At 40.0% G+C, this 21,474-nt stretch overlaps 3 protein-coding genes across 4 annotated transcripts; 1 reads left to right on the top strand and 2 right to left on the bottom strand.

The window, feature by feature from the left end:
• Positions 1-2,400: 2,400 nt before the first annotated feature.
• tagapa (T cell activation RhoGTPase activating protein a) lies at positions 2,401-7,084 on the bottom strand. Of its 2 annotated transcripts, XM_060934276.1 has the most exons (10): positions 6,245-7,084; positions 5,750-5,826; positions 5,561-5,614; positions 5,171-5,243; positions 4,834-4,991; positions 4,532-4,693; positions 4,292-4,401; positions 4,024-4,192; positions 3,778-3,886; positions 2,401-3,664 (listed from the first exon to the last, which is right to left on the bottom strand). In XM_060934276.1, the coding sequence occupies exons 2-10, from the start codon at positions 5,774-5,776 to the stop codon at positions 2,538-2,540; spliced, it is 1,989 nt and encodes a 662-aa protein (XP_060790259.1). In that variant the 5' UTR covers positions 5,777-5,826; positions 6,245-7,084; the 3' UTR covers positions 2,401-2,537. The 2 variants fall into 2 exon arrangements, with proteins under 2 accessions (XP_060790259.1, XP_060790258.1); XM_060934275.1 differs by having other exon boundaries at positions 5,750-7,084.
• An 88-nt stretch (positions 7,085-7,172) lies between these two features.
• nenf (neudesin neurotrophic factor) lies at positions 7,173-12,909 on the bottom strand. The gene is made up of 4 exons (XM_060934278.1): positions 12,584-12,909; positions 12,418-12,478; positions 10,034-10,137; positions 7,173-9,943 (listed from the first exon to the last, which is right to left on the bottom strand). The coding sequence occupies exons 1-4, from the start codon at positions 12,719-12,721 to the stop codon at positions 9,767-9,769; spliced, it is 480 nt and encodes a 159-aa protein (XP_060790261.1). The 5' UTR covers positions 12,722-12,909; the 3' UTR covers positions 7,173-9,766.
• Position 12,910: 1 nt separating this feature from the next.
• pacc1 (proton activated chloride channel 1) lies at positions 12,911-21,090 on the top strand. The gene is made up of 8 exons (XM_060934277.1): positions 12,911-13,712; positions 17,127-17,223; positions 17,363-17,575; positions 17,706-17,860; positions 18,577-18,716; positions 18,831-18,972; positions 19,073-19,180; positions 19,352-21,090. Exons 1-8 carry the CDS (start codon positions 13,677-13,679, stop codon positions 19,511-19,513), a joined length of 1,053 nt encoding a protein of 350 aa, XP_060790260.1. The 5' UTR covers positions 12,911-13,676; the 3' UTR covers positions 19,514-21,090.
• Positions 21,091-21,474: the final 384 nt, after the last annotated feature.

Below are 21,474 nucleotides of genomic sequence, written 5' to 3'. Positions count from 1 at the left end.
AGTTGCCCCCGAAAAATGAAAAGTTCCTCCAATCATGATGCATTTTTGTTTTTATGTTCCTTTTGGTAAGAAAACACACTGGGTGAAATCTCATCTCATCTCATTATCTCTAGCCGCTTTATCCTGTTCTACAGGGTCGCAGGCAAGCTGGAGCCTATCCCAGCTGACTACGGGCGAAAGGCGGGGTACATCCTGGACAAGTCGCCAGGTCATCACAGGGCTGACACATAGACACACAACCATTCACACTCACATTCACACATACGGTCAATTTAGAGTCACCAGTTAACTTAACCTGCATGTCTTTGGACTGTGGGGGAAACCGGAGCACCCAGAGGAAACCCACGCGGACACGGGGAGAACATGCAAACTCCGCACAGAAAGGCCCTCGCCGGCCACAGGGCTCGAACCCGGACCTTCTTGCTGTGAGGCGACAGCGCTAACCACTACACCACCGTGCCGCCCACTGGGTGAAATCTCATCTCATCTCATTATCTCTAGCCGCTTTATCCTGTTCTACAGGGTCGCAGGCAAGCTGGAGCCTATCCCAGCTGACTACGGGCGAAAGGCGGGGTACACCCTGGACAAGTCGCCAGGTCATCACGGGGCTGACACATAGACACAGACAACCATTCACACTCACATTCACACCTACGGTCAATTTAGAGTCACCAGTTAACCTAACCTGCATGTCTTTGGACTGTGGGGGAAACCGGGGCACCCGGAGGAAACCCACACGGACACGGGGAGAACATGCAAACTCCGCACAGAAAGGCCCTCGCTGGCCACAGGGCTCAAACCCGGACCTTCTTGCTGTGAGGCGACAGCGCTAACCACTACACCACCGTGCCGCCCACTGGGTGAAATATTTTGACAAAATTCAAAAGTTTAATGGTGGCACCAGGAGCTCAAAGTTATGGAAAAAGCTGCTATTTTATGACTTTTATGACAAAATTTCAATCACTTTTCATGAAACATTATGGCACCTTATAGAGTACACCAAATATCTTAGATACTGTAGTAGACAGTATGTCTAGAATGTCTAAAAATATTTGGAGGTTTATTTTAGGGTGTCACTAGCATTATCTATCAATGTTATAACCCTGGTTTTAAGCTTGCCGCCTATGCATATGCTAGCCCCTATTAAATGCAAATGTTCTTAACATGATCTCTGGGTCACAAGAAATCAATAAATGGAGTCCAACATTGTGATTCAAACCTTACGCGAAAACATAAAATAAGCGTTTTTTGGCAAAACATGAACCTCATGGTGCCACCATTAGACTTTTGAATATGGTTAAAAAATTTTACAGGATGTCTTTATTGGTGAAAAGGAACACCCAAACAAAAATGCATCAGATTTTATGAAAGTGAGGGCAACTGATGCACCCTACCGCAGGTTTGTAAATGAAAAAGTACATTTGAGAAAATAACGCATCATTCTTTCATCTCACGTTGCGATCTGTTGAGATGTTGGACAATGATTAGACCAAATCAGCTTTATCCGGCAGTGTATGGATGGCGGCTCGACACCTTACCCTAGTCAACCGATGCAGATCTGTCTATTCGTGTTGTCTTACTGCTCGTCGGCCAAAACGTTTCCAAGTAAAAGGCGTCGTGGATGACGAATGGCAAAGATGTCAACAATCTTGACAATGTCGATCGCTCTGCCATAGTGTAGTCTTCGACGTTTTCTTGATGTTGTGTTCTAGAAACGGCACGCTAAAACTTAGCTTCGAAGCCACAAAATGCAACTTTGATGGAAAATATATATATAATAAATCGCTTACTTCTCTTCACGTCGAAAGAAGGAGGAAAGTTTCACTTGTTTTGACATGGCGAATTATTAACACGAGGAAATACTCGTAATTCGCAACTAAAAAGACTGCAGCTACACTGGCAGCTCGACCATACTTTCTAGTGCGATCGTGTTGCGCTTGCACAGAACTGGATTTTCGTGCCCAAACCACAGGAAGTCCATACAAGGTTATAGAAACCCTAATGAGGCTGAGGTGACAATCTAGTTTTAAAATTAAAAAAATGTTAGAAAAATTACAGTGGCCGCTTTTCTAATATTCTTATGCGGCTATTGAAAAAATGTATGGTCCAACAAAGGTGGGGTCACGGGCACCCCAGGACCCCACCCCCACCCCTAGCTATGCCCCTGGGTCACCCTGTGGTATGCACTTTTCCTTCAGTGCATCTACTGAGACATCTAACCGATGATTCGTAATCATGACATCTCAAAATGCATTTTGGTACCACTTGGAATCACCATTGCAATTTAGCCTCAAGACAAGACATGACTGCTGTGAATGTGGACAAGGCAACGAAGTAAAGTGCACATGCAATACAATTCATAAATCACAAAGGCTCGTCAAAACTGCATTTTATATACAAAATTATATACAGTATACACACATGATTACAGACTTCTTAGAAGCTCTTATTTCACAGATACTCTTTTTTTGCTTCAAAATACAATACATCGGTAGAAAAATGTCCCACAGATTATAGATGTAACAAAACAGAACATGTCACACATCTGACTCTCTGACATCCAAAGCCTCCAACTTTTGTCGATTACAACAGTGCAACAAGCCATTCTTAGATTCTTCAAAGTTGGTCTCTGATACAATCCCCCGCCGCGACTCTGGCGGGGTAGATGACGTAGCCAGTACATCACTCCTTTCTCCACCTGAGCAACAGCTCTCTTTCGCTGAGCAGAAATTTGATGGTTCTGCAGTTGGGAATGTAGACTGACTGCATGTGTGCCTTGACAGACACCTAGCAGCGTCAACAGTCAATGGGCTGCAGAGTGAAAGTGCAGTGTGAGCGTTGTCTTGAATTGCCTGCTCATAGGATGGAGGATTACCCGAAATCCTGCTGTCCACTTGCTGGAACACCTCCTCACTAGACAAACGTTGGGGCTTTTGTGGCACGAGGAAGGACCTGTTGAGACACAGCACTTCAGGGAGAGTCTGGCTGTGACGTAAGGCCTTCTGAGCTCGTTTGTTAATGCCCCCTCGAGAAAAGCTAACTTTAGTCCGAGAATTTGGCGCTTTCATTGATTGGGAGCGTTTCTTGGTGGCCTCACCAAGCACAGTCTCACGTGCCTTTGAGTGGCTGGGGAAAGACAGTTTACGTTGGATGGCCTGTCTCTGACTGGAGGATGAAATAATAGGGGAACTAGTTTGGATGGAGCTCTCTGAGGCACTGGAGAAGGTGCTTTCCAGAGAACTAGAGGAGCAGTGTGAGCAGTGTTTAGAAGTATGCTGGAGATGCTCACCTGGAGATGAAATATAGATTTTCTTATGCACAGTTAACAACGTTTTGCCCGCCCCAAACAAAACACATTCATCTGAGATCTGTTTTGTCAAATAATGTCCATAAAAGTCCGTATCTGTCTGACTCCTGGTTAGGGCAGGCTGGTTTCGAGCACTTTTGTTGAAGACAATTGTTGGCTCAGAGCATCGGCGAATAAAAGGTTTGTTAGTTTTTTTCTCCACAGCATCAGGGGAGGAGGACACTTGAAAGCAATCCAGAGTTTTCTCTTCAGTATCAGAATGGAAGGTGTGCATTTCTGTGTAGCTCCCTTTATGCCCATCCACGTCAGGGTCATTGCTGTCATAGGCAGAGTCATGATGGAGTGAGGACAGTGAATCTGGTAGAGGAAAGAAAAAAAAAGAACATGCTATATAAACAAAACCATCTTTTTTAATATCTTAATATTATGTGAAGCAATTCAAAAAAAATTTTTCAATAAAAGTATATTACCATTTTTATCACTGAGTTCTTCCTCTTCTGGGTCCCCAAGAAGTGTCAGTGCATCCTTTCCAAATATTTCACAACAGTTGTCAATGAGGAACTGAGTCAGGTTTGAGACCTACATGGTAGCAGGGTTGGAGTTAGTAACATAACAACCGAACCTGTTAGAACTCACTGCAAAAACACACATTACTGATATCACTAATATAGACTATAAATAAGAATTACAGCATATCATGAAAGCAGCATACTCACATTTTTTAGCATTTCAATGTTGTCAGTTTGGAGCAAATTAGGTGAAACACAAACAGCTAAACTGCTGGACTCCATTTTGTTTCTATCTGTATTGGTGTGGATGTGGTACAGCAAAACGATGAGATGTTTCAGGAGTATATTATTGGGCTTCGGAAGCATATTAATCACCCTGAAAGGGAATAAGCACAGAGGTAAGATTAAACTACGGTTGTTATTTGTTACCCAAACTTAAATTTGTCTCATTAATACAGTTCAAATTCAGACTTACAATTGGAGCTCAGTGCACCTTTCATGTGAATCTTGCTTTTGCATTGCTGTCATCCAGGCCTGGTACTGATCCACCATTAGCAAACTGCCAGGAAGGTGCCTCAAGAAATCCTGCCATTCATTAAATTAGATTCAGGACATCAGCATACTGAGATATTACCACATATACTTAAACACAACATAGATATGGCGATAACATCATTCCATATTGGTAGATGCAATTTAACTCAATAAGTCTTACCTTGAGGAGATCAGCTAGCAAGATCACATGCTTATTTTGTAGATCCACTTCTACTCCATTGTTGAGTTGTTCCTTGATTTCTTTCAGAGCCTTGGCATTGCCAGCTTTCCTGAACACTCCTTCTGTGTATGGGCCCTTTCTGCACAGCACTAAGAGAATCTCCTGAAGAACAATTGCATGACAGGGGGGGAAAAGGGGGGGTTACAGTTAAAATTTTTGACACTGCATATAATAAATACATACAAAAATACAAACTTCAATTTTATATTGTATGTAATTCATCTGATGAACTAGAGACATACCATAATGGGCTTTGGGGGATCACCATTTTCTTCACAAACATCTGACAAAGCTCGTCCAAAAAGTAACTTCCTTTGAGGCGGAGTAGCACAACTAGAATCCATCTGGTTTTTTTGTACCCGCCGGAAAAGTTTCCTCCAGCGCTTTCGGTTGATATTGTCTGTCAAGGCAAATAAACAAATACAAACTTAACCTATGAATTCAAATATGCATTTAAAATGTAATAAGATCCAAGTGAATTATACATTAACTGTAGTTGTATGTCATCGCTGACATCCATTTGGTAAATTTTAAATTAAAAAAAAAAAAAAAACGTGAAGAGAAATTTTCACAACTTACCAGTGTGGGAGGAGTTTGTCAACTTGTTTTCATATGTTTGCTTAAGTTGGGGGAGTTCCATATTCATACGAACCTGAAAGGTAAAAAAAAGGGATCAGTTAAAGAAATGCACCAATATTCTCAGCTCTGTCCTACACTAAGAATGGTATTTAGTCATTTAAAACGAGGTTTTAAAGTTTTAAAGACATCCTGAAGATTTGAAGATTCATGTCAGTGCAGGTGACAGAGCAGGACTGAGATTCCAGAGTGGAATTTGCAATTTTGTGAACAAGATTTAATCTTTAAAGGTGTTTAGTAGATCAATGGAGCATAGATCGTCACCATTATTCACGTGTGCCCTGTACTGTACAAAGTGCTGTATGCGTAAGATGTGGAGTGTAAAATACTCACAGGTGAGGCTGACATGATGAGTATGTCCATGCCGTCCTCAGACTGAGATTTTGTCTAAAACAGAAGAAGTGCTTATCTTGTCAGTGAAATAGTACAGAGCAAGAGAAACCAAACATGCACTGATCAAATTCCCTGATGTCATTAGGATACAATAGGTATGTGGAGCGTGTGGCTATAGGTGAAACTTACCACAACGTGGCCACTCAACACCTTCATTAGTGCGCTATGGTGTGATGTCTACAAAATACTCTCGTCTGTCAGTTTACCTGGGAAATTAAAATTAATACATTTAAATCATTATATATCATTGGGATTAAATCCAAAACACATATTTTATTCTATACTATCTAGACCTAAAGCACTGCATAATTTAATCTAGAATAGGTTATGAGTATATGATTCTGATTCTTGTGTTATGGCGGTCACATTACACAATTAAAAAAAACAATTGTACTTATGTATACATTAATCATAAAATTAGTGTATAAAAGCATATGATTAGAATGCACTAGAATGCAACTGTGCTTAACTAAAAGCATGATCATCAGTTCCAGTATAATTCACTAAAAAGTACTACAATGCCAAACTATTTTAGCAAATCAAACATATACCTAAAACACACTGAACACATTGTCACATTATAAGTTTTAATAAATCTCAATACAAATGAGTAGTTTTTCTCACCTCTTGAAAGAATCCAGGATCTAGTTCAATTCAGAAACCGTGAAAGCAGTTGTATTGACACGAGAGCAACATGACACCAACACACGACTGAGACAGACTAACTTAGAGCAACCCACTGCATGCTACAAAACTAAAGTGGGTGGGCAGAAAGGGAAATTCTGATGTGCAATGGAGACAGGAAGTAGCATCACGGACTCCCACTGTCAACACCCCCTTAGGTATGTAGGGCAGCAACACATATACTGGTGGGTGGAAAGTGCCACATACATCACAAAACCATGAGTGTAAAGGTAACAGACAGGTGAAATGGAGCAGTGGTCTGCACCAAGTTCAATTCAAGAGCAAGTCTATAGTTAATCAGAGCCAAGTTTAATCAAAAATCAAGAGAAAGTCTAGGTAGATGAGTAGAGTTATGGCTTATCTTTCTTGAGACACTAAATTAATCACAAAGTAGAAAGCATACTCAAAAACACAACCTTCTCATTTCTAAAAAATGGACCATTTCTGTGTTTAAAAAAACCCTGCTGTCTATTTTACAGTAAAGATGCCTTTTTGGGATAATTATTTGCTGAACAAGCATTTACTGTAACAGAACTTACACAATGATTCATTATCCTAGGGCCCACTGCCATGGTGGGAATTTTTAAGAAACAGAAAATCATTGCGAGATTCAACATTTGACAGTGCTTTGTTTTCACTAGTTTACTGTCATTTCATGAAAACAATCAGCCCCCATGTTTTAACCATGAATGTTAATAAGTGAATTTGCCATTTCTGGTAATTGGCCAACAATCTGTCTGGTCTCCTACTAAATCCTGCCTCCATGCAAATTAGTTTCAGATCAGAATCTCTGTGGTTTTCAAAGTCCTGTGTGGGCAGTTCAACTTTCAGAAACTTCAGTAGACCAAAATACGAACAAAAAAGGAACTCGAGTGCAATCTGATTTATTAGTGTAAATAACATCCCCAGTTCAGAAATAATTCACAGACACACTTTTGTATCATAGTGAGAAAGTACCCATATTCCAGACCTAAAAACAGTTATAGATTTGCAGTAGCATGTCCAACAGATTTCTGTAGTGTTCAACTGTAAAATTACAAAGCACCAACTTCAGCAGTGAGTCACCAAACTTTCCCAATCATACAACACTAGGTAATGTGAAAGCAAAAGGATGCCTGTGAAAACATTTAGGTAATACACAAAATATGTAAACATTAAAAAAAACCATAAATGTACCGTGTTTTTTAATATGTTGTTTAATCATACAGGTGGGTGAACTGTTTTCAGTGACCTTCAAGGCAGCCCACTAGGGAAAACCCTAGATAGTATATGCATCATACGTTTACTTGAGTGTGGGCAGACAGACCACCAAAGTGCATACCACTATCCCCCAACGTATAGTACACTGGTGCTTGTAGGCAATAATATATTATCATTAAATAACACAAAAAGATCAGCAAATGATTAAAAGAAGTCAAATGTTAGTGAATAGATAAGCAAGCTATTGTAGATAAGAAGCTTTTCAAGTTTCCAGTCAACTCCATATAATAGTATCTTTATTAAAAATATTTATGACCACCATAACATACCAATAAATATAATTACCTAGCTCCTGTAATGGAATCCTTCTATAAAACCAAGCACGTATCAGTGCATGTTCCATTACACAAATGCAACACAAATGCCTGAATCAATTACATGTACTAGTGCATCTCAAAAAATTAGAATATTGTTAAAAAGTTCAATATTTTCCATCAGTTATTTAAGAAAGTGAAAATGTTATATATTATAGACTCATTACACATAAACTAAAATGTTTCAAGCATTTTTCTATTTTAATTTTAATCAGTATGGCATACAGTACAAAAACATAAAAAAAACCCCATCTCAAAATATTAGAATATTTCATTTCGAGTTTGAGTAAAACAGTATGAACACAGTGTATCTCTCGGTCTAGTTCAGTACACACAACCACAATCATGGGGAAGATTGCTGACTTGACTGTTGTCCAGAAGATGATCACTGATTCCCTCCACAATGAGGGTAAGCCACAAAAGGTCATTGCTGAAAAGGGTGGCTGGAAAAGGTGCACAAGCAACAGGGATGGCCGCAGTCTTGAGAGGATTGTCAAGAAAAGTTGATTCAAGAACTTGGGAGAGCTTCACAAGGAGTGGACTGAGGCTGGTGTCAGTGTATCAAGACCCATCACGAACAGACGTCTTCAAGAAAGGGGATACAACTTTCGCATTCCTAATATCAAGCTACTCCTAAGCCAGAGACAATGTCACAAGTGTCTTACCTGGGCTAAGGAGAGAAAGAAATGGACTGTTGCTCAGTGTTCCAAAGTCCTCTTTTCAGATGAAAGTACATTTTGCATTTAATTTGGAAATCATGGTTCTAGAGTCTGGAGGAAGAGTGGAGAGGCACAGAATCCAAGGTGTTTGGAGCCCAGTGTGAAGTTTCCACAGTCTGTGATGATTTGGGGTGCCATGTCATCTGCTGGTGTTGGTCCACTGTATTTTATCAAGTCCAAAGTCAACACAGCCATCTACTAGGAGATTTTAGAGCACTTCATGCTTCCATCTTCTGACGAGCTTTTTGGAGATGCTGATTTCCTTTTCCAGCAGGACTTAGCACCTACCCACAGTGCCAAAACTACTACCAAATGGTTTGCTGACCATGATATTACTGTGTTTGATTGGCCAACCAACTTGCCTGACCTGAACCCCATAGAGAATCTATGGGGTACTGTCAAGAGGAAGAGGAGAAACACCCGACCCAAAAATACAGATACGCTGAAGGCCACTATCAAAGCAACGTGGGCTTCAATAACACCTCAGCAGTGCCACAGACTGATCACCTCCATGCCACACCACATTGATACAGTAATTCATGGTAAAGGAGTCCTAACCAAGTATTGAGTGTATAAATGAATATACTTTTCAGAAGTTGGACATTTCTGTACTGTAAATCCTTTTTTTGATTGATCTTAGGGAATATTCTAATAATTTGAGATACTGGATTTCTGATTTTCATGAGCTATAAGCCATAATCATCAAAATTAAAACAAAAAAGGCTTAAATATTTCACTTTACATGTAATGAATATAGAATATATGAAAGTTTACCTTTTTGAATTAAATTATGAAAAAAAGTAACTTTTTCATGGTATTCTAATTTTTTGAGATGCACTAGTAGCTGCGAACTGGTGACAATGTTGACTGTATAGTTGTATGGTACTAGTGAATGTCCTACAATATCTTTGTATCCTGAAATGACCACAGTCACAGTAGAAATTGTAAAATTTTTGAACATAGTAGATACAATAGTTGCTAAGATATACAGAAGAGAGACTAAAGGAAACCCAAACAAACACCCAGCTAAATCAGTAGATCTAAATTAATCTTGTCAGAGAGGCCTTTCTCAGACAATAATCTTATCTCGTGAAGAGAGCTAGTATTAATCAATACAAGAGCTTTAAAAATGACTACTGTACCAACCAAAATGTTCAATTATCTAACTATTACAGCTCATTTCTGATAGTGAAATGAGGTTGATCCTCTGGTTTAAAATCTTTATTTGGGCTGCCATCTTCATTGAGAATGCGTCTGTGTGTGTAACCCACTATGGGGTACTTTGATTTGTATGTTCCAGTGAATACACTCTCAAGGGACTCCAGCTCCTCCTTCATAAGGCCTGTCTAACACGGGGAAAGGGAGTTAAAATAATTAATTAACTTGTAAATCCTAGAGCAGACCACTGCACTGAAAAGAATTCATTAACAACTCACTGTATCATGGGTCAGGTCTTCAGGATTAAGGGACATTTTAGCCACAGCTCGGGTTGAGTCTTTGCCCACAAGGGCATTGTAAGCAGCGCCCTTACCATAAAATTCTGTAAAACAACCAAAAAAATTTAACTTTATGTATTTCATTCATTTATATTGAGCATGGTTGAAGAACCTAACTAATAACTGCATGTGTCTTTGGTGCAAAAAAGAGCTCATACAATGCAAAATCTTAGCAAGTGAAAATATCTTGAATCTAGTCAAATATATTTCCTATTTCCTATTATAAGATGATAAATCAAATATGAGATTAAGGGTATTTCTGTACATCTATTGCTAATTTTAAGCTTTAAATCTTAGGCTAGGGTGGCATGGTGGTGTAGTGGTTAGCACTGTCGCCTCACAGCAAGAAGGTCCTGGGTTCGAGCTCAGGAGGGTGTGGAGTTTGCATGTTCTCCCCGTGTCTACGTGGGTTTCCCCCACAGTCCAAAGACATGCAGGTTAGGCTAATTAGTGGCTCTAAATTGACCGTAGGTGTGAATGTGAATGGTTGTCTGTCTCTGTGTCAGCCCTGCGATGACCTGGTGACTTGTCCAGGGTGTACCCCACCTCTCACCCATAGTCAGCTGGAATAGGCTCCAGCTTGCCTGTGACCCTGTAGAACAGGATAAAGCGACTGCAGATAATGGATGGATGGATGAAAATCTTAGGCTATTGGTAGATCTCATCTCATCATCTCTAGCCGCTTTATCCTGTTCTACAGGGTCGCAGGCAAGCTGGAGCCTATCCCAGCTGACTACAGGCGAAAGGCGGGGTACACCCTGGACAAGTCGCCAGGTCATCACAGGGTTGACACAAAGATACTATTCACACCTACGGTCAATTTAGAGTCAACAGTTAACCTAACCTGCATGCCTTTGGACTGTGGGGGAAACCGGAGCACCCGGAGGAAACCCACGCGGACACGGGGAGAACATGCAAACTCCGCACAGAAAGGCCCTCGCCGGCCACGGGGCTCGAACCCGGACCTTCTTTTTGTGAGGCGACAGCGCTAACCGCTACACCACCATGCCGGCTATTGGCAGATAATTTTGCTTATTTCTAGAAATGAATGCTTTCCCCCATATCTTATTCTTTTATATTTGTATACGTAAATATTTTAATTTATCTAGAAGTTTTCTCTATTTATTTTCTCTGTTTATCTGTAACGATGCTGCTGGAATCTTATGCCGCTTTTCCACTACAAACGCGGCTGAGTCGGGCTGAGCCGTGCCGTGCTGAGTCGAGCTGAGCGGGGCTGTTGGAGTTGCATTTCGACTACAACCGTGCTGAACCGTGCTGGCTGGAAGTGGGTGGACACATTGGGTGGAGTTAGCGAAAGTGGGTGGACGTCAGGTGATGTCGTTAAGCAGCGCAAACAGTGACATCAGTGATCTTTTAAGCGGTAGTCTCACGACCCGAATAGTAAACAATAAACATGGAGGACATGGAGTCATTAGTGTTGCTGGTCTTGGTGCTGTGGCTTGTTGTCACCGACAACGCCAACAGATACTGGCAAGAGCGTATAGATGAGGCGAGGCGCATAAGGCTTCATAATTCTCGTAATTCTTCTCCTTCCGGGTTTGCGGTGTTTACAGATCCCAGCGCGCTCGCGGGGCGTGTGTGGGCATGTGAGGACACTCCTCCTCACCAATCAGTGTACAGGGGAGTGTCTGCTCACGCCCCCAGCCTCACTCGGCTCGCTTTGGCTCGCTTCAGCCCCACTCCAAAACAGTGCGAGTTTTAGGGGCTAAGCAGGGCTGAAGCGAGCTGAGTCGTGCTGGTTTTTGGTAGTCGAAACGCGAGCCGTGTCGGGCTGAAGTGAGCTGAAAAAGGGTAGTGGAAAAGGGCCATTAATTTCCCTGAGGGAACCCTCCCAAAAGGATCAATAAAGTTTTATCTAATCTTATCTAATGTTGGCCAAATAATCTGACAGTTTTAAGATTTAAAAATAGTAACCCATGTCTAGATCTTAGATTAGATGTCTAATTTTTTTTTTTTTTAAAGTTGGGATATTTTCCAAAATGCAATAAAACAAAAATGTGTGATTTGTTAATTCACGTGAAGCTTTATTTAACTGAAAAGTACAAAGAAAAGAGTTTCAATAGTTTTACTGACCAACTTAATTGTATTTTGTAAATATAAATTAAGTTAGAATTTGATGAAACGCGCCTTTTGGGGGGGATGTAAGTGTACGAGGACATTTCAGGTGGTGTTTGTGAAATGACTAAGTCCTTGGCTGGGTAGGAGGCAGCACACTTCCATACTAGCCTACATAGTGTTGTACTATTAAGTAGGCTACATGAGTAGAGCGGCTGATTTGAGGCTAAATCATATGTACAACTAACTTTTGCCAGACGTAACGTCAAACACGACTCCCTTGACGGCCATGTAAATGGGCTGCCCTTCCTGAGGAACGGAAAAGAAAAGAAAATTACATGATATTTTGCATTAAGGGAAAAAAAAAACCCTTTCGACTCAAAACTCAGACGTTTTGCGACTAAAATAGTCTACCTCACTTCCATCGTATCGTCTCAATTCTTCATCCGTGAATAATCTCACAGGTTTTGAAGCGGGTTTTACTTTCAATTTAGACTCATCCGCCAAACAAAAGAGCATTAACGCAGAAAGAATAATCTCCAAATAAAGCATAATACTGGCGTTTATCCTCAATGTGTCCGTGTGAAACAAATATAAACTCTTTTAATCTCCGAATAAATCCTCGTAATGCTACAGAAATAAAGTATAAAACCGTTTTGTTTGACACAAACTATGTATTTTTCCTTCGAAGAGGTGTATGGAAAGGTTGCTTGTTTTCAGTCCAAACTTCCGCCTTCCATTAAACTTTTGTTTTGGAACTCGAGCTCGTGACCGGATGTAGCTGAATCTACGGTGGCGACGTTCGCGTTACTTTATTTATTTATTAATCTAAAAGTAGTCATATCATTGTACAAAACCGTATTCCGAATCATCGTTATTATTATTATTATTATTATTATTATTATTGATTTTATTATCTATTCCTCTATAGTGGGAACATTTACACTTTCAGTTTGTAGGCTGACATACTAAGTGCTGACTTATGTATCAGGGAGTCTTTAATTTTATTTTAAACAATTATTCTCAGGAATAATATGGATTCACGTGTACTTGATATAATACGTGGTGTGTTTTTGTTAGTTTTGGTGAATGTCAGGTGCTGTTTTAATTTATTTAATTCGTATCCATACGTGCTCATCACGGGCAGTGTTGTGTGCGAATCTGTGTCTTGTTGTTATGTATTTCTGAGACAGTAATTAAGAAGAAGAAAATGCATTTCATATATATATAATGTATGTACACTATGTACAATAACAGACCTATGTAGCACATATAGGTGCCACACTGTTTTGCCCTAAACATATAATTAGGAGTCGTTGTGTTTTGAGTCCCTGTGTCCCAGACACAGGCGCTGTGTGAGGTCAGTGCTGGCGGAGGACCAACTGAGAGACACTTCAGCACTTATCCTCATTTGAAGTTACTGAGATCTTAATTGATCCTATGAGTGGCATTGTATCGACTGCACCACTTTATCAAGTTGACAGTAATACCGAAATCCGCGCACAGCATGCTACGAAAGGAGAGATCCTGCTGTTACCAAGAGGTATGAAAACAGACTCGAGTATGAATATGAGTAGATTGTATTCCCTGAATGTATGTAATCGTACTGTATAGTGGCTTAGAAGAAATGTAACCACACATATCTCGGTTTTGATAAGCGCTTAATTCATCAATAGCTGATGAGTAATTTTATCCTGTGTAAGTCATGTGATAGCAGCTGACCATGTACAAGTGCAATGTGCATACGTTTGAGACAATGCAGTTGCGGTTAAATGTAGCTACAGCTTCAGAAAAATAGTACTGACCTCTAACATTCCTTGTCTTTCAACCGCACTATACAGTGGTGCTTGAAAGTTTGCGAACCCTTTATAATTTTCTATATTTCTGCATAAATATGACCTAAAACATGATCAGAGTTTCACACAAGTCCTAAAAGTAGATAAACAAATGAGACAAAAAATATTATACTTGGTCATTTATTTATTGAGGAAAATGATCCAATATTACGTATCTGTGAGTGGCAAAAGTATGTGAACCTCTAGGATTAGCAGATAATTTGAAGGTGAAATTAGAGTCAGGTGTTTTCAATCAATGGGATGACAATCAGGTGTGAGTGGGCACCCTGTTTTATTTAAAGAACAGGGATCTATCAAAGTCTGATCTTCACAACACATGTTTGTGGAAGTGTATCATGGCACGAACAAAGGAGATTTCTGAGGACCTCAGAAAAAGCGTTGTTGATGCTCATTAGGCTGGAAAAGGTTACAAAACCATCTCTAAAGAGTTTGGACTCCACCAATCCACAGTCAGACAGATTGTGTACAAATGGAGGAAATTCAAGACCATTGTTACCCTCCCCAGGAGTGGTCGACCAACAAAGATCACTCCAAGAGCAAGGTGTGTAATAGTCGGCAAGGTCACAAAGGATTCCAGGGTAACTTCTAAGCAACTGAAGGCCTCTCTCACATTGGCTAATGTTAATGTTCATGAGTCCATCATCAGGAGAACACTGAACAACAATGGTGTGCATGGCAGGGTTGCTAGGAGAAAGCCACTGCTCTCCAAAAAGAACATTGCTGCTCATCTGCAGTTTGCTGAAGATTATGTGGACAAGCCAGAAGGCTTTTAGAAAAATGATTTGTGGATGGATGAGACCAAAATAGAACGTTTTGGTTTAAATGAGAAGCGTTATGTTTAGAGAAAAGAAAACGCTGCATTCCAGCATAAGAACCTTATCCCATCTGTGAAACATAGTGGTGGTAGTATCATGGTTTGGGCCTGTTTTGCTGCATCTGAGCCAGGACGGCTTGCCATCATTGATGGAACAATGAATTCCGAATTATACTAGTGAATTCTAAAGGAAAATGTCAGGACATCTGTCCATGAACTGAATCTCAGGAGAAGGTGGGTCATGCAGCAAGACAACAACCCTAAGCACACAAGTTGCTCTACCAAAGAATGGTTAAAGAAGAATAAAGTTAATGTTTTGGAATGGCCAAGTCAAAGTCCTGACCTTAATCCAATCAAAATGTTGTGGAAGGACCTGAAGTGAGCAGTTCATGTGAGGAAACCCACCAACATCCCAGAGTTGAAGCTGTTCTGTATGGAGGAATGGGCTAAAATTCCTCCAAGCCAGTGTGCAGGACTGATCAACAGTTACCGGAAACATTTAGTTGCAGTTATTGCTCCACAAGGGGGTCACACCAGATACTGAAAGCAAAGGTTCATGTACTTTTGCCAGACAGATATGTAATATTGGATCATTTTCCTCAATAAATAAATGACCAAGTATAATATTTTTGTCTCATTTGTTTAACTGGGTTCTCTTTATCTACTTTTAGGAACTGTGTGAAAATCTGATGATGTTTTCGGTCATATTTATGCAGAAAATTTTAAAGGGTTCACAAACTTTCAAGCACCACTGTAGCTTTTATACTTTTCGTGTGTCTCTTTTACCTACTAATGTGAATTGAGCATATCTTTCAAATTATTTAAGGTACATAATTGCTATTTCACATTACCAGGTAAAAGATAGATAGCCGCTTTCCTGCTCTACAGGGTCGCAGGCAAGCTGGAGCCTATCCCAGCTGACTACGGGCGAAAGGTGGGGTACACCCTGGACAAGTCGCCAGGTCATCACAGGGCTGTGATATATATATGCGGCATGGTGGTGTAGTGGTTAGCGCTGTCGCCTCACAGCAAGAAGGTCCGGGTTCGAGCCCCGCGGCCGGCGAGGGCCTTTCTGTGCGGAGTTTGCATGTTCTCCCTGTGTCCGCGTGGGTTTCCTCCAGGTGCTCTGGTTTCCCCCACAGTCCAAAGACATGCAGGTTAGGTTAACTGGTGACTCTAAATTGACCGTAGGTGTGAATGTGAGTGTGAATGGTTGTCTGTGTCTATGTGTCAGCCCTGTGATGACCTGGCGACTTGTCCAGGGTGTACCCTGCCTTTCGCCCGTGGTCAGCTGGGATAGGCTCCAGCTTGCCTGTGACCCTGTAGAACAGGATAAAGCGGCTGGAGATAATGATATATATACACAAAATAGAAAGGTATAAAAGATGTAGAGTTGAGGGGACCGCCCTAAAGACAAGGAAAGTATAAGTACTACAGGTAAGTCAGCTGCTGTGACATACATAACATTACATTCCAGGCATTTAGCAGACGCTCTTATCCAGAGCGATGTACAACATACCCAGAGCAGTTGGGGATTAAGTGCCTTGCTCAAGGGTACTTCAGCCATTCCTGCTAGTCCAGGGAATCGAACTGGCGACCTTTTGGTCCCAAAGCTACTTCTCGAACCATTACACCATGGCTTCCCCCTGTGAATACACAGCGGGGCAGCCTTGATTAAATTACCCATCACATATTGATGAATTGTAACATCCATCATAACCTACACATGCATGATTAGTTTTTTGTTAACTTAGGTGACTACATTGATGATGCTACATTCACATTACCAGGTAAAAGATACACACAAAAGGTGTACAGTTCAGGGTATCACCTTAAAGACAAGGAATGTGACAGGTAGATACCATTTTTCTGAGACTGTAGCTATATTTAACAACAACTGCATTGTCTCAAATGTATGCACATTTTTAGGATCAGTGTTGTATGTTTAATTAGATTTTTAGTGTAATGTTTTAATGTACATTACATGCACCTTTCCAGGTAAATATATATCCACTAATGTTTTTTTTAAAGTACCTTAGAAGAAGAGTACAATTTATTATCCCTTTTTTTCCAGAGTGTAGCTACACAGTGTGGTGTAGCTACATTCCTCTTTTATTAATGTATGTAAATGACCTTGGCCATCAAGTTAGAGAATTGTTATATGTATACAAATAATTACCTTTATACACACAAGTATACGACAGGGTGGTGTACTTTTTATACATTTTAATACATCCATAAATTCAAAGATTGTGTACTAATTGGTAGTATAATCTGAATGTTATAGTTCAATGAGGATGGTTGTGCACGAGAGTCTGCAACCTACCAGCACAATGAAGATGCTGCCCAGGATGAAGATGAAGACACGTGTGATGTCTTACCAGGTGTGGACATAACTCTTTTTTCAACAAAATCTGACCTTAATACAACTGTAAAACTGAATGATGATGTTTTTGTCTTTGCAACATGGATATATTTAATATATAGGAATCTTCCCTAAGGTTGCGTCTGTTCTTATTACAGATGTGGATGTGATGGACAACAGTCCACACCCTACTGCCTTCAACAAAGCTTGTTTAAAAAATGTCTTCACAGTCATTCTTGTCCTCATCTACCTTATGCTAACAACAGTGGCCGCATTTTTGGCCTATCAAACCATTTCTGACTTCTTGGAGAAACTAAATCATCCTGTAATGTCTGTGTCATACAAAGAGGTTGAGGAGTTTGCTCCCCCAGGTGGGCTCCATATACACAACACTGCTTTTGTGATTCACTACCTTGGTTCTTTAATAAAGATTGGAGAGTTCAACAGCACTGTGGTATGAGGTTGCATAATATGTGTAAATGCTAATTTTTTCCTCTGCAGGAATTGCACTTTACCCAGGGAATGCTCAGTTATTAAGCTGTCGGCACCACTACCACGATCATATTCCCCCTCGCTTAATGGCGGGTCAGATGCACAACAGTGACTGTGTAATACAGGAAGTTATTTATAATGACCCATATGCAAACAATACAAAAGTAAGTTTCTTCTGTACTTATGTATGATTTGCTAGCCATTTTCTTTTATATTTATTTATTTTTTAAAAGTCATGTATGGACTGCACTGTATAGTTTTATTTGCCTAAAGCTTGATCTGAAAGAAACCAAATCTTTGTTGATGGTGTTATTCTTTTATTGAAAGAGTGATTGACATGCAGTGTGTTGCAACTCCCTTCCAAACATGTCTCATCCTGTATAATTGACACATGAGTTCTGTAACAAATGGCCAGTGATTTTTTTTTTTTTGGCATGAGTTTGTCTACATGTCCATGTAACACTGCATAAAATATTCACTCTACACAAAAAGGTTAACTCTAAAACTCTTAAGGTTTCTTTGTTGGAGCTCTTGAAGACTATACGTTTAAAGCATGCCAAGAATTCAACTCTCTTTTTTTTCCTAAGAGTGTAGATCCAGTGTTCTCAATTCTGGGGAGTCGCTATCCTCTGTCAGTGTCCCATTTTCAAAAAGCTACTTAAAGTTAACTGCTAGAAAGCCTGATCAATGTTATGCTCATTCATACCATATTTTTGTGCTATAGTCCTTTTAGGAAACTCAGCCCTGCATAATTTAAAGTTTTCTTTGCAACCTTCTCAGAAAAAGCTGGTTTACTTATCTGATGAACTAGTTGTGTACAAGGCATCATGGAAACTGTATTAATAACATGTTATGTGATATAAATGATGTGCTGCATAAGAAAGCCCTCGTGGTTGAAGGTCCAACAGACGTCAGGAACAGAGAGCTCATATTTCTACAGTTCAGTCAGAACGAAACCGAAGAGGACTTCAGTGCCATCAGTTACATGCTGTTTGCCCAGTTCGGCGATATGGTTAATAGGTAAAGATGCTTTTTGCAGTGTGCACCAATATCACCTAGTCTGATTCCTTCTGTTTTGAATAGTGTTTAGTAAAATAGTAGTAACATGTCCTGTAACTATCCACTGGCCACCAGCTCAAATAAAGCTGAATTCATGAGGGACTGTGAAAAGAACTACTCAATGTGGACTTTCTCTGGTGGCTTTCGTACCTGGGTCAAAATATCTTTGGTTCGGACATCTGGGCAAGGAAACGAAACTGTTGAATTCAGGCAAGAGGTAGGCTATGATTTTTTTTTTTTAATGTTCCTTCAGTCATAATTTGCAACATTCTAATGGCACTGTTAGATTATGCTATAATCTGTACATTATTTTCCAGTCTAGTGTGGTGAAGTACATTGACAGAAGGCCTATAGAAAAGCAAACTGATGAGCTTTTCTTTATTGTGTTTCAATGGCGAGATCCATTTATACAACAAGTCAAAGATGTAAGTAGGAGACTCATGTTTTCTACACCATAACGATAATGCTTGTTGTTCTGTTTAAAGGTGGAAGCTGTTCATATCACAACAACTAAAATGTACTAAATCACATCCCCCCCCTAAAAGGAAAGGTAGAAAGTATATATCTAATGAATTGAATCTTCCTTTTGCCAACAGATTGTTACAGCAAACCCATGGAACACCATAGCCATTCTGTGTGGAGTCTTGATGGCTCTTTTTAAAGCTGCCAACTTTGCCAAGTTGAGCATTAAGTGGATGATCAAAATTCGCAAAAGACACCTAAGAGCAAAAATTAAGGAAATGAACCAAATCAGCTGAGGGACAATTAAGAGTTGTCTGTTGTCCAACATTCACTATTCACTGTCAGTGTTTACCAAAAGGATTTTAAAGAGGTTTTTATTTTTATAACTAATTTCACCACAACAGTGAATCATTATTTTTGTACTGAATCATTATTTTATTACTTGATATTTCAGAATGACTACTGACATTATGTTGAATATTCATAGTAATGTTCTTACTACAAAGGGCTGGATGGGAATTTATCAAACTGGCTTTGACCATGTAGACAACCTTCTGCAAAATTTTTCTCTAGGGTTTTTTTTTTCTGAGAAACATTAATGGAAGATGCTGTGTCATCTTGTTTCAGTTGTTTATGCAGCAAACCTGACATGGATTTAGGGCTTGATCACTGAAAGCAAAGAACCTGTTTTGTGTGTGTGTGTGTGTGTGTGTGTGTGTTAATGTTTCAGTGCTCACTGTTATTTGTGACAGAAGCCAGCTGCAAATTAATTTGAAATGTGCTCGGTGAGCTGCTAGATTTTAAACAGTCAGAATGGAAAACCATGTATAAAGTTTTCTTGTATTATGTTTATGTTATGATTTATTATTTTTGTACCTTTGAGTGACTCAGTTTTAAAATGGGAAACATCCTTTAGCTGACATGTTTTGACAAGTCTATTGTAGTGTAATTTACAATGTATACTAGTGTTTTTGTTTTTCCTATTTCTGTCCTATTTGGTCAGTAACTTAAAGAGCACTTATGTGATTCCATGTAATAGGCCATTTGCAGGACTTGGTCATGTGTCAATTTTCCCCATAGCAACAAGCCTGTGGTGGGCAAGCTAATTTGACATTCCTTGACAACCATAAGAGTTTGACTGGCAATGCGAAGCAATCCATTTCTATAATAGCTGTTTTCACATTTTCTACTGTCTTTTTTGACCTGAATTTTCGTGTGTACTTGGAAAAAGTTTGCGGTTTTAACTTCTGTCGTAAGTTAAAGCGAATCATGATGCGAATAAATCTGCTTCTTATCGGCTAAAAACACATCTACAGATATGACTGTATTTATTTTCAAGAATCTTCACACATTAAGCGAATTATAAAGGTAGAAAAGGAGAAATTATAAGTTATAAACATACTTGGGTGGCACGGTGGTGTAGTGGTTAGCGCTGTCGCCTCACAGCAAGAAGGTCCGGGTTCGAGCCCCGTGGCCGGCGAGGGCCTTTCTGTGTGGAGTTTGCATGTTCTCCCCGTGTCCGCGTGGGTTTCCTCCGGGTGCGCCGGTTTCCCCCACAGTCCAAAGACATGCAGGTTAGGTTAACTGGTGACTCTAAATTGACCGTAGGTGTGAATGGTTGTCTGTGTCTATGTGTCAGCCCTGTGATGACCTGGCGACTTGTCCAGGGTGTACCCCGCCTTTCACCCGTAGTCAGCTGGGATAGGCTCCAGCTTGCCTGCAACCCTGTAGAAGGATAAAGTGGCTAGAGATAATGAGATGAGATAAACATACCTTAGAAATCCGCCATTTCGCACCTGAATTTCTTTCGGCTGCGACCAACTTGAGTCCAAAAAACTCTTTTACGGCCAATGATTCGCTTTAACTTACGACAGAAGTTAAAACCACAAACTTTTTCCAAGTACACACGAAAATTCGGGTCAAAAAAGACAGTAGGAAAGGTGAAAACAGCTATTATAGAAATGGATTGCTTCGCATCGCCAGTCAAACTCTTATGGTTGTCAAGGAATGTCAAGTTAGCTTGACCACCACAGGCTTGTTGCTATGGGGAAAATTGACACGTGACCAATTCCTGCAAATGGCCTATTTCATGACCATAAATAATGCTAAATTTACAAGTTGTATAAACACTATATGGATTTGTGCAGGTTTTTTCATATTCAAGAGAAACTTAACACCATTAGCTGTGCTTTATGACGGAGCTTAAGTTTCAATGAGATTCAATTTATGGTTTCACAACAAGCTATTAAAGTGATTT

Source organism: Neoarius graeffei, chromosome 11, assembly GCF_027579695.1.
Source record: "Neoarius graeffei isolate fNeoGra1 chromosome 11, fNeoGra1.pri, whole genome shotgun sequence".
NCBI classification, from domain to species: domain Eukaryota; kingdom Metazoa; phylum Chordata; class Actinopteri; order Siluriformes; family Ariidae; genus Neoarius; species Neoarius graeffei.
The sequence above is the reverse complement of the archived record's forward strand: the minus strand, read 5'-3'. Positions and strand labels throughout refer to the sequence as shown.

Excerpts from the sequence above, each read along its gene's own strand:
- nenf (XM_060934278.1), bottom strand. The coding sequence starts at position 12,721 with ATGCTTTATTTGGAGATTATTCTTTCTGCGTTAATGCTCTTTTGTTTG. Across the intron at positions 12,479-12,583 it reads GACGATACGATGGAAGTGAG|GAAGGGCAGCCCATTTACAT; the intron begins GTAGACTATTTT and ends TCCGTTCCTCAG. Across the intron at positions 10,138-12,417 it reads TGACGTTACGTCTGGCAAAA|AATTTTATGGTAAGGGCGCT; the intron begins GTTAGTTGTACA and ends GTTGTTTTACAG.
- tagapa (XM_060934275.1), bottom strand. The coding sequence starts at position 5,776 with ATGAAGGTGTTGAGTGGCCACGTTGTG. Across the intron at positions 4,402-4,531 it reads TGCTAGCTGATCTCCTCAAG|GATTTCTTGAGGCACCTTCC; the intron begins GTAAGACTTATT and ends AATGAATGGCAG. Across the intron at positions 3,665-3,777 it reads AGAACTCAGTGATAAAAATG|ATTCACTGTCCTCACTCCAT; the intron begins GTAATATACTTT and ends TTCCTCTACCAG.
- pacc1 (XM_060934277.1), top strand. The coding sequence starts at position 13,677 with ATGCTACGAAAGGAGAGATCCTGCTGTTACCAAGAG. Across the intron at positions 13,713-17,126 it reads GATCCTGCTGTTACCAAGAG|TTCAATGAGGATGGTTGTGC; the intron begins GTATGAAAACAG and ends TGAATGTTATAG. Across the intron at positions 18,973-19,072 it reads CTGTTGAATTCAGGCAAGAG|TCTAGTGTGGTGAAGTACAT; the intron begins GTAGGCTATGAT and ends ATTATTTTCCAG.